Source organism: Uloborus diversus, chromosome 1 (assembly GCF_026930045.1).
Source record: "Uloborus diversus isolate 005 chromosome 1, Udiv.v.3.1, whole genome shotgun sequence".
Taxonomy (NCBI): domain Eukaryota; kingdom Metazoa; phylum Arthropoda; class Arachnida; order Araneae; family Uloboridae; genus Uloborus; species Uloborus diversus.
Window position 1 is genome coordinate 102,714,209 of NC_072731.1, and position 12,913 is coordinate 102,727,121.

At 32.8% G+C, this 12,913-nt stretch overlaps 1 protein-coding gene across 1 annotated transcript in view; it reads right to left on the reverse strand.

The window, feature by feature from the left end:
• The window catches only part of LOC129234143 (DNA (cytosine-5)-methyltransferase PliMCI-like), an 88,696-nt gene that overhangs the window by 36,912 nt on the left and 38,871 nt on the right, over positions 1 to 12,913 (reverse strand). The window contains exons 11-14 of the mRNA XM_054868041.1: positions 6,216 to 6,343; positions 6,033 to 6,138; positions 2,823 to 2,935; positions 97 to 190 (exon numbers count right to left, since the gene is read on the reverse strand). Of these exons, the coding sequence (XP_054724016.1) occupies positions 97 to 190; positions 2,823 to 2,935; positions 6,033 to 6,138; positions 6,216 to 6,343 (441 nt within the window). The remainder of the gene's footprint in view (positions 1 to 96; positions 191 to 2,822; positions 2,936 to 6,032; positions 6,139 to 6,215; positions 6,344 to 12,913) is intronic.

Consider the following 12,913-nt stretch of genomic DNA (forward strand, 5'->3'; position numbering starts at 1 on the left):
TTGGAAACATAAAAATAAGATTCAAAATTAGCAATTGAAAGCACTTAAAAATGAGTCGCAAAATTAGTGGATTAAACAACAACTTGTACTATCTACCCTTTCAAGAATGTTATTTTTCCAGCAGCTCCAGCATTTTTCTTCATTATTAAAATCAGGAGGATCTTCAAAACGACAGGATTCACTCTCATAACTAGAAAGAGTATTGAGCATATGAAAAGTTGAAAAGATTTAGAAGAACATCATTTGATGTGTTGTACAATAGTGAGGAGAAAAAAGTTGCGAGTTAAGTTTGTATTCATGCTAATTTTAATAAATGCTTTTTAGAATCAAGAAAGAGAAAAAAAGCAAATGATAAAAAATGTGAACTACCACTTTAAGTGTCTCTCACCCTTTATTATTTTAATAGCTCAGGACTTATCAGAAGGTCTTACACGTTTTAACGTGTAAGACCTTCTGATAAGTCCTGAGCTATGGTACTTAAAAGTACCATAACAATTCATACTTTTTAAAAACTTAAAAGCAGGCCATCTGTTAGAATATATTTTTTACTTATTTCAAAGTATTCTCATACCTAACATTTTCTTTCTATTTCACAAAACCCATGCTGCATTCAAAAGTTAAACATAGAAACGTAATACATCCTACTGATTGTGATAGAGATTCTATAACAGTGTGCATTTTATGTGTCTCCGTCTTCTAGCACGATATATGAAGACGAGAGACCTATCACCGGCAGATCTGTACTCATACTGCTGTTCTATGTGGCGAATGAGGTCAGTGGAGAGGTTGCATCAATCATGATGGTTTCAGAATTTGGAGTGGAATGGCATCACTCCTGAGGCGGTGTGTTTGGTTCCTGGCTTGTCACGCTGGATTTTATGAAATTCGATTAGGGATAAATAAGTAATAATTTGAAATTAATTTAAAAATAAAAAAACAGATTACGAGTCGGGTTAGCAAGATGTTTTGGCAGTTTTAATGTGATTCAATAGTTAACTCTCTAAATATCACCAACAGTAGCCAAATTAAAACCAAATAAAAAAAAAAAATTGCCAAATTTGTCGCCAAGTTGGCCACAAAACTTGCCGACTTTAAGACTGATGATATACCGCCAAGTGTCCGTCAAATTATAAAACTACTTGAGTTTGCAATTGAAATAAACAATGATTTCCCCCAAAAATTTGCAAATAACCCCTTTAGAAACACCCAAATGTAACCAAAAGGGGAGGTGCACAACTAGACCCCACTAGGAGTCTACATACCAAATTTCAACTTTCTAGGACATACCGTTCTTGAATTATGCGACATACATACGCACATACATACGTACATACAGACGTCAAGGGGAAACTCATTGTAATTAACTCGGGAATTGTCAAAATGGATATTTCAGGCGTCTATACGTTCTTAGGTATATATGGACGTGTGGTTGGGTCGAAAAAAAAATACTCAACATTCATTTGAGGGTGAGCAAAATGGAAATTAAGGTCGATTTTTGAGTGAAAATTTTTTCACGAATACAATCTTCCTTTTTTGTAAAAGGAAGTAAAAATGGGATGGCTTTTTAATAGCAATTTTTTTCGGAAAAGTTAGGGTGAATTGTTTATTTTACGTCAATGGCGGTGAAAATAAAATAAAATGCTTAACTTTGCATACTTGCCAACCTTTGAAGAAAAAAAACAGGAGATTCCACTTGACGTACAGAGAAAATTCACCAGCGATGTATCACAATGATATTATACTATGCAATTAAATGCCATGAATATTAAATTTAAAATGAAATAGGAATTTTTCTAACATTAAAGCAATTAGTACAAATACAAGAAATACAAAATACTGTGAATGAGAAATCAAACAATAAGGAGTGCATTCGCTAAAACTTCTTACATTCCACAGCCAAAAAAAAAAAAAAAAGAATTTCCACAGCATTCAAATAAATACGGGGAAAATGAAGTATTTAGCTGGTACTTTTTTCTGGCATTCCTACATATTATGCTTAGGAAAAAAAATGATGCAGGATCGCCCATAATGTAGCTTTGTTGCAAGTTGGTGAAGAAAACATATTTTGGCCTTTTCTAGCGTAATTGTCATATAATTCTTATCCCTGAGGAAAAAATCCGGTTCAGTCCTGATTCTTAAGAACTATGTGGAGTTGTACTTTCCCCTGACATTTATAGATGACTAGAAACGGGCACCATCTATTGAGAATAAACTGAAACTTTTTGATAATTGATTGTAGAAAGAAAAAACGGAGTCTGCCATTAAAAACAGAGTTGGAAGGAATGGTTTTTTAGTTTTATGAAGTATAAAGGAAACAAAAAAAAAAAAAAAAAAACTCTTATGAAATATTATTCCTGATACTACATTTTACCATGCTATAATAAAAATTTTCCCTTCTGATTTTAATGTAACAGCAAGACTGTGGTTCAGAATCCTGAAGGATGTTTAGATTATACATTTTCGGAAATTTGGATCAAGATCAACTGAAGAGGGAAAAAAAACATTCAAAAACAACAAAAACCAGTGGGATAGAAAACTTGATGCTCGGGTTTCTAGCATACCATAACAATTCATAATTATCTAACGGCCTAAGCAACGTGGCCTTAATAGTGGAGCACTATACATTAAAGAAATGCTTAATAATAAATAATTTTTTTTAAACCCCCACAATGTGAGTTTTCTGCTTATTTTATGCCAAAAGCGCTGAAAAAAAAATCTTTAAAATGATGCCTTACATATGAAAGTTTGATGATTATTGATTATGGCCTTGTTAAAAAAACCCTTGAGAAATAATATGTGTCATATAAAATGAGATAACTTACAATTTTTGGTAAAAAAAACTTTTTTCATCATCAGCATTCACTAAAATATCATCAATTGAAGCTTCAGTTCCTCCAATTGAAAACCAAGATGGATTTGGGGCTTTAAATATTACCTATGAAAAATATAAAGCAATGAAATAGTTACCAATGTGCACTACATGCAAACACATGTACGAAGTGTTCAAAAGGGTTTTGACAAAACTCGTTGTACCCATTGAGAAAAATAATTTTCTAGAGCCACATTCCATTCCAAACTGAAATGACCACATTCAGTTGTCTTGTAGGAAGGTAGAAAGGAAAAAAAAAACAAGTTATACAATTTATTTTTTACCCCCCCCCCCCCCTCAATATTTTACTCAATTGTAGCATCCTGTAATTCAAATTGACAAATGCATGATTGGCCTATCCAAAGCAGAATGCATCTCAATATTTCACAGTATCAAGCAGGGGCGGACTGGGTCCTTCAAAAGAGCGCCAACCTTGGGAAAAAAAAGGTGAAAAAAAAAAGGAACAAAAAGGAAAGAAAAAAAGGTGTCAGACTTGAGGCTCGCGGGCCGATGGGCCAGGCGGCCCCTGGTATGCAGTAAAGAGAAAAAGGGGCGCTAGAAACAAGCGCACAGTTATCTCACCATCAAAAGCGGTTGCATATTGGCCGATGGGGTGTATGGAGAGAACAATTCACAGTGGACACCAGCTCCAGCATTGGTGGAAACATTCGTTCTGGAGCCAGCAGTGTATACCTGCAACCATTTCTCTTCTGGGTAGCAATAGTTAATGGGTTTGTAGGCCAATGCTCCTAGCACGCTTTGACTTGCATTTGTTTAAATAACTTCTTGTAGGAGTCAAAGGTAAGTTGAGAATCTTTTGTTCTCAAAAGGGTTACGAGGTGGGAAAATTGTTCAACTCTCAGATCAAAGCTTAAAATCGAAATCACCTTCAAGACGTTTTGCACAAAGCCGCTTTGGGTTTTCGCACTGTCTCAAGCAACACCTGATCCCAGAAGGACAGGCAACCAGGGGTTCTGATAATGCTTTAACTATTATTATTCAGGGTTGTTTGGTTTAAACCACGTTGGTTTAAACCATGGTTTTAACCATGGTTTAAGCCAATTGGTTTTTTAAAAAAACCATGCGGTTTTTTAAAAAAATGGTTTTTTTTTTAAAAGCCAAAAAAAAAAAAAAAAAAAAGAAATCCATTTTAAAGGTTTACATTGATTTCCCCACACATATTGAAAAATGTAAAATTCCATTTATGCTAAGTTCCTAGCTAAGTTGCAGAGATAAATACTAAAATTGCAAAGTTGCTTCTTCAGGGGCCAATCCAGGATTTTTTTCTCGCTACCTATTTTTGTGAAAGTATTGCATCATTCTATTTTTGTGAAAGTTTTTTTATCATTTGCACTGTTTTTGTGAAATTTTAGAAAGAGGCATCCTATTTTTTGTAAAAGAGAAGTAGAACAAGAGAAAATGTTATCTAGTATTACTTTTAACAGGTTTCGTTTTTTTTGGGGGGGGGGGGGAGTTAAAAACCTAAGAAGTACAAAAAATACCATCGTAGTTTCAGCTTAATGAGCTATGTACTGTGTACAATATAGGAAATTATGAGAAAAACGGTTTCCCAAAACAGATGTTGAAAAATTGCGATAGTATTGCATGAATACACTTTGGCGAGAAACAGCTAAAAATTAGTTAAAATACTACACAAAGGTTTCTATTTAAGCGATTGTTCATATAAACCAGCTTAGAATTTTATGAGTAAATTTTGTTTTAAACAGAGAAATAAATTTTATACTTCAAAATGCGAATTTTGTGAAATTTTCGATGTTTTTGTGAAGCTACTGATTTTATTACTTGATTTTTGTGAAAGTACCGATTTCAAAACAAGATTTTTGTGAAGGTACCGAAAAACGGTAGCAAAACCAGCCTGTATTGGGCCCTGTTCTTCAAAATGTATTACAAGCTTTAATCGAAAAAAAAATATTAATATATTTTTTATTTCATATATGTGCCATAAAGCAGATTTCAGTCAACTTCCATCATTATGCTTAATTTGCATGATTAGTTAAGATTTACTAAGGATTGAATCTTTTATTGTAGATGCAATCCATTATATTGCTCACTCCTGTTGCAGGGGTGTGACATTTTTGCCCATTTATTTGCACTTTCCTGGAATTTTAACTTTGACTTGTACGGTAAACAACAGTCTAACTTAATTGTTTGCACCTAAATATTAAGATTTGTTCTGCAGGTGAACACAAATAATATTTTTTGAATCAAATTTAAAAAAAAAGTTTATACTTCGTATTATGATACATAATAGTTCCTTATATTATAATGTAGGAAGATTAAAAGACAAATTTTTAAATTCCCAGAACAAAATGCAAATGTATGTGTAAAAATCGATTGAGAAATATATAAATCTTCACATATAAACTACACTCTCCATTGGTGTTTTTTTTTTGGGATTCTGTGTGCTCAAAAGATTTTGATTGGCTATACACCTATGCTGCTTTATGACTATTGGGTGCAGATAATTCTTAGTTTTTTTCCCCCCTTTTGTTCATTGGAATTCAGATTTTGGTATTTGCTTTGCCTTAGCTAACTTGTGCAGTTTACAAAAGTTACTTACTCATATTGTTTTAAAAAGAATGTCTCTAATTCTGGTAGAAAAAAAGACCTAATTTGGCTTTCATTTGATGAAATCAAAAATGAAGCCATTATATTATATCATAAAGGGTCTATATATACATGCATACTAATATGTTAATCAAGTCAAACATTTCAATCAATATTTCCCCACAGAAAGCTATTTTAATTATTTAATTTAGTTACAAGATTTTGCTCTAATCTCTTTAATTAATCAAGAAATTAGGTATAATGTGACTATTGAATAACTGCTAATTACATGGAACCCTAATTACCTTCCGAAAATTAATTGTTTTTCTCGCAAATAGTATTTAAACCAAAAAAAAACCCGGTTTAAACCAAAAAAACCTGATTTAAACCAAAAAAACATTAAAAAAAAAAAAAAAAAACCGGTTTTTATACCAACCCTGTTATTATTAGAATAAATTGCTGGAATATTTATTCACTGAGAAAATGACTGTTCACTATTGATATAGCAGTATTAAAAATCTGATATCCCCCAGCTCTAATGCAGACTAAGGAATCATTATACTACAGTAGAGGATGAAATGCAGCTATTACTTACTTCACATTTACTATGTATTGCATTAATCTCTTCTTCGCTGCATTCAAAGGTTGCAAATATTTCTTGTGGATGGGAAGTTTCACCCAGTACAGTTTCAGATCCTCGACTGAAGAAGAATAAACTTAGAAACAACACACAAATAAAGAAATTATATGAAAACATTTTAATAGAAAATATACACACCTAAACCACAGAGCATGAAAATATTTTGTATCATATGAAGGTTTTTCATACATAGAAATAACTTTAGCAACATACATGGGAATAGCAGGATCAGAAGGACGAACCAAAACATAATCATCTACTGAAATCTAAAAAAGAGAAGCAAATCTAGGCAAATCTGATACTGCTTGATTTCAATACTTTTAACAAAACATAATAAAATGCCAATAAATTGCAATGTTATGCAAATGTAGGAATTGCATTTTGCAGTAGTTATTTCTTAAAACGAAAATGTAAGGGGTGCCCAAATGAAAAGTGAACTAGTTGAATAAAAATAATACTTTTAATGTAAGTCAAAAGAAATTGCAATGGGCGTTGAAACACAGGTCCGAGCATTGCGGCAGCAGGTTGATACCTTTGCCCTAGAAAGATCGGGCTGATTCCTGAGGAAGTCCTGTATGGCTTTCTTCACTTCATTGTCCGAATGGAAACGTTCAACCTGTAATGCTCTCTTAAGCAGCCTAAAGTTGTGGAAGTCACAGGATAACTAGTCCGAACTATATGGGGCATGCTCCAAAACTTCCCAACGTAGTTTGTTCAGGGTTGTTATTGTTAGGGTTTGTAGAGATAGTGTAAACTGTTCCTTTACTCAGGTTGAGTTCGTCAGATTTCACAGGTCTTAATCTTTTGCTTAGCTCAGATCATTTCATTAACAAAGGCAATGGGATTATTGGAGATTGATATTTGCTTGGTCTGGTCTCGACAGATGCAATGTCGTTTGCTACCCTTCCCGAAAACTTTTACACCACTTGTTTACAGAGCCGCCATACACTGCTGCTATTCGCCGACAGATGTCCACACCTTCCACAACCAGAAACCATACTACCACGTGTTGTTACAATCTGGAAGCATCCATGGATAGCACAACTTTCCTTTTGTACAATTTCCTCTCCTGCAAACAGGCTTTACCACTGAATGGCTTCTGAGATGTATACCTCATACCACCCTTTATATACTTGTGCATTGGCGCTGTAATTCAATCATTCATTCTGACGTTATTGCATGGGTTCACTTTTCATTTGGGCAAATCCTATAGATATCTAAAGTAAATAATAAATGACAAGCTGAAATTTTTCTGCTCCCTTTGAAAGAAAACAGAATGGAGATTCAAGGAGTTACAATAAATATTTCATGATTTCTAGAGAGCAAGAGAGTAAATGCTTCATTAAAACCACAGTACTGTGATCTTGCCCTGACTTAGGTTGTTGAAGAATGAGGAAAAATGTCAGCTGTTGCCAGAGAATGAAATATATGCATCAATACTCAGGCATTTAGTTAAACTTCTCCGTGAAAAAAATATTAATGGTAATTTTGTTTAGCAAAATAATTGTTTTTGTTTAGTTTTGGTTAGCATTTCTATTCGAGAGACAATACGCGTTCAATATTAACATCATGGGTGCCACTCTAAAAATTGGCCAGGACTGAAAAGCGCGTGGCTCTATTTCGCCACCAAAATGTTAGCGCCTAGTTTGTTTGATGTTTTAGACATATATAATGCTAATTTTTGATGCTGCAACTATATAGTAAAACTAAATTTTAAGATTAAGTAAAAATTCAAACCTAAATAAAAAATAACATGTCATTTTCCAAGATTTTTAGGAGGTAAAAGTAGAAAAAAACCTAATAATAAAATACAATTAAAAAACTTATTATTTGTTACTGCAGAAAAAAAGCTTCAGATTGTATAGTTCATGTTACATAAATAGTTCATATTTCATACAAAAAAAAGTAATTAAAAAAAATTCAGGTATGAGATTCTTGGCTATAAGATGCATTGTGATAAAAACTTTAACGAAACTTTCCAGATTAAGATAAGATTGGTTGAAATCAACAGATTGAGTATCTTAGTTATTTTTTGGGGAAAAAAAGCTTATCTTTTTAACTTTAGCAGATGGGCCGGTTTTTTGTCCTCAGAAGAATAAGACCTTTTTTGAGAGTGAGAGATTCAAAAGTAAAGCTTTGTTTCATCTATAAAAATCATTTTGAACATGGAAAAAAACCGATGGCCGAAACTTTTGAAAAGACGGAATTCCGTCCCTTGGACGGAAGTGTGGCAGCCATGATTAACATCATCATCTATTTCCTCTTGATCAAGATAGGTTTGCTTTTGCTTTCTATCAACCCTTTGGTTTGATATTTACGATAAAGTTAACCACATTTTAATCATATCTTGTTACTTTCTTTTATTCGTTTTTTTCTTTCTTTATTTTTCTTTTTTTACAATTATGAAAGTATCTGAAAATGTTTTCAGTTAATTTTGTTTTTCCTCTATGCAACTTTTCAAGGAAATACATGATTGCTAAATTTTATCTTGCCAAGTATACTGCTAAATATCGAGACAGGACATCATGCCAACAGTAGTGACAACCAATTACCATTTGTTATACAGACAAGAAAAGATTTTTCTCAAAATTCAGGCAGTCAAGAAATATTTTTTAAAAATGTTACTAAGTGTTGCTGCATTTGATTGGTTTAAATAAAATGTCCGCTTTGTAAATGCACTTGCATTCGTAATTGCACTTGAAATTAACATTTGCAAAAAAGTCAAATGACCAGGGGCGTAGCTAAGGGGGGGGGGGGGGTTGGGGGACAAACCCTCCCCGAAACGTTAGCCTCAGAAAAAAAAGAGAGAGAAATAAAGAAGAGAGAAGAGAAAGAAAAAAAAAAGAAGAAAAAGAAAAAAATCAAAACTATTTTTTTCTGAGTAACAAAGGTCAAAAATTCACTTTGCTTCCCTCCCCCCAATTCCATTGAAAATCTGCTCCATGTGTGACCCTCAAGCATAAAGACATCTCCCTCCGCTGCAACAATTTTTTGATAATTGAGTGAAATTTGACACTTTGCTTTAAAAATGAGATTGATTTGTTAAATCCACGTATATGCAGCCTTTCTTTGTCATAGATTTTGCAAATTGTTAAATATGTTTAATTTTATGAGCCCCGCAGTGGGAATATTGCATACAGTCGAATCTGTATATTTCGAATTTCACATTAAAGAAAAAATCGAGATAAAGAGGTTTTGAGATACAGTCGCTTTAAGAAACTTTTTATAGAAATTTGAAATATAATGGTGGAAATTTGAAATCGATACTAAAGACAATATGGGCTTTTGATTAAAATTCCTCTTTATTAGTTTTGTTAGGTATTTATTCTATTATTACATTATTAAGTGCTTTATTGCGAGTTTAAGGAATCATTTTGACGGTAAAAGTAACTTTAAGCATATCTTTTTCAAAAAAAAGTCTTTTATTGCTTTTTGGTCCCTGATTTTTTTTTTTTTTTTTTGGATTCATTATTTATCCTCTTCAGGTAGGTTAGCAATTGCTGCAAATCTAACTTGGCCAGTATTCTACGGTTTTCCTTTTTTCATCACTTGAAAAAAACTTCTACTTTCTTTTCACTCCTATCGTTTCGGTTTTCTAAGGAATCACAATTTTAAGAAAGTGAGCAACCAAAGAACAGTACTAATCCAGATAACAGAGCGAAATGGCTTTTAACTTGAATGACCTTTAACCATGAACTTGAAATGTTCATCTTACATGTCAAACCTGTGAATATCACCCCTTTACTCTTCTTCCAAGAAAGTGCGCGAAACGACTGTCCTTTGGTTAATCTTCCTGGAAAGCTTATTCGTGGAACGCATTTCTCCCTTTTTTCCACTGCCTCCTCAGCTCTTGAAGATAATTCCTCTGCTTCTGATTTGAAGAAAATGTTTTTGTTTGCTTCTTTAAAGATCATTGGGCTTCGAAACCGAAAGTGATAGCATAACCGGAATTCGAGACGATAGAGGTTTTTGTTGGTCTGGTCTCGTGTGTGTCACAGATCATAGTCAAAACGACCTTTGCTAACCAGAGTATCCATTGCAATCAGATTGATTTTTCAGCCAGTATTTACTACGTATTCTTTTGGAAACGTACAGTCTGTTTAAAATAGTTCTAAGGGAAAGTTGTTGCATAATGAAGCGAGCAAAACCGATAACAAGCTTTTTTAAACCAAAACAAAAAAATTAAAATGACGAAAAGGATTACTCTAAAAAGATAGTTAACGTCGTCTGAAGAAAACCAAGTACAGTCTGCAAAGCAGCATTAGACCCATCGGACCCTTCTGAAGGTAATTTTATTTTAATTCAAAAGAAAAACTGCATAGCATTACATGAATAAAATGTTTAAAAAAAAAATGAATCCAGATTATTTCTGTTGAAGTATGAAGTATAAAGTGAAAAGGGGGGGGGGGGGCGGCGCTTGAAACCAGCGCGAGCACCGAGACCACAGGTCTATTGTACTATCCCCGCTTAGGCTACTAAAGGAGCCCAGTAACAGAAATAATAGAGATTATTTATGAGTAACAGAGATTATTTCTGTTAGCTTGGTTCGCATTAAAAAGTAGAAAATAAAAAAGCCTTTTGTTTATAATACTCGAAAATTGCTGTTGCTCTCTCAAATAGATATTTATGTAAATTCAATGGCAGCTAATAAAATTAAAAATAAAGACTTGAATGGGGAACAGATGGTATGCATTTGAGCGAATAACTTTCTACCGCCTATATTTCTTCCCTAACTTTTTTAATTCAAATTTTATTAACTGCTTTAGAATTAGCATAAATGTAAATACATAAAAAGGAACATACAAATATAACAATATGAAAAGCAATTTCTTTTTCTGATGGTTATAATTCAAGAAATCTTTTTTTAATTTTATTTCATACTTTTAGTGCAAACCAAGTTGGGTAAAAATAGTCTTTATAGTCTGACCATCGATGAGATTGAAAGTCAAACATCCAGTTTACAGGCGGAAATGGAAGTATCTATTAGCTTTCAGGGATGCCAGCTTTTGTAGATGTGTGTTAGCCTCTAACTTAAGCAGTCATACTGAAATGAACGGCACATGCTCATCAGATATGTGATTTCCCCTTGATTTGGATAGACTGGTTTTGACAAGACGTTGCTAGAAAATTTCACTTTAAATTAAATGGAGGGAAAAGAAAAAAAAAGTTGAATTTTCCAGAACATAAAAAAAAAAAAAAAGAAATCTTTGCTTTTGTTTTGTTTGACACAAATATCGGAATTGGGGCACCCCATTCCAAAGTATGTAAAATTCACCTCCCTCTTATTTTTTTAACACTAGTATATATATATATATATAATAATAATAATAATAAAAGTGAAAAATATTGAAAAGACCACACCAAGAGCCCATAGATGAGCAACGCAGCAAAACTAAAAAGCCAAGTAAATATAAAATTAAGCAAACAGAATTACAAATATTAAACAAATTATAAATAACAAATGATGATAAAAAGGAAAAATGCAAACAGCTATTAAGTAGGAATAGATAAAGAGTGAATCCAGAGCTCATCAGGCGTGGAGGATTCATTATGGTCAAAAGACCAAAATTTTAACTATAAACTAGAAGAGAATGTTTAAGCTCCAGTACATGTAATATAGAGTAACAATGGGCAAACTCATCACTTGCTAAGCTAAAAATAATAAACTAGAGCTCAAACCTAAAACTAAAAGCAGGGGGTTTCGCCTCGACTAATTAGGAAAACAAGTTCCGATAATTAGCCTTCCACGGGACAGTACCTGCCTATAACAAAATTGTCTTACTTTGAAATCCACGTAAACAAAACCAAATCCATTGTTCAACCTGATAAAAAAACATTCCATTTGTCAACAAAACATTAAAAACATAAAAACAAATCCAGAAATCAGTCCATAGACATACCGAGTCGCCTGTTTCGCACGTGTAAAAAATTCAGCCACCCCGGTGATTCATAAAAAATGGTTTGTGTCGGTTGTATCATACATTTACACAGTTAAACAGTTTCAAAAGAAGCGAAATGCTCATCGAAGGCTATATTTAAGCAAATGTTTTCAACTAGATTTTTAGGGAAGTTATTATTAAAAAGTAAGTTTTTGAGTACTGAAAATTCTTGCTTAAATGCAGAAATGGTATTGCAAATTCTTTTAATTCTGATAGCTTGCGAAACAATAATGCCAATAAAAACCTTTTTACTTAGGCAGGAGGAAAAATCTTGTAAGCTGTTAACTGTGAAATTGAATTCGCGTCTTTTATCATAGATTGTAGTGGAACAATTTGAGTCAATTTGTATGTTGATATCCAAGAAATTAAAGCTATTTTGATTAGAACTGGTCTTTTTGAGCGTTAATGAACTTTGATAAATAGTTTTGCTAAGTTCAGAAAAATTAGGAAAATTTATACACAAAAGGTCTTCAATGTATCTGCAACAAAGAGGTGTAGAGGAAGGATTGACAATTAAATATTTTCTCTCATAATATAAAAGAAAAAGGTTGGCTAATGTAGAGCTAAAATTAGCTCCCATTGCTTTGCCATTAATTTGTAATGGTAATTCATGTTTTCTACAAATTAATGGCATAGCAAGTTAGTTTAAAACTGAGAGACAAGCTTCAAGAAAGACTTTTTCTTGAGAGGATAACTTCTTATTTTGCATATTTTATTTTCTACGATAGATTATGGACAAAAAAACGGACAACAAATATTGTGTCTGTAGATTAAAGTCCTTAACCATATGTCACAGGGAAAAAATTGAGAAAGATTACAGCTTTTCAGGTTGGTTTGCTGTTAGCAATTTAAAATTGAGACTAATTTTATTTATTAATAGTAGTTTTAGCAGTTATG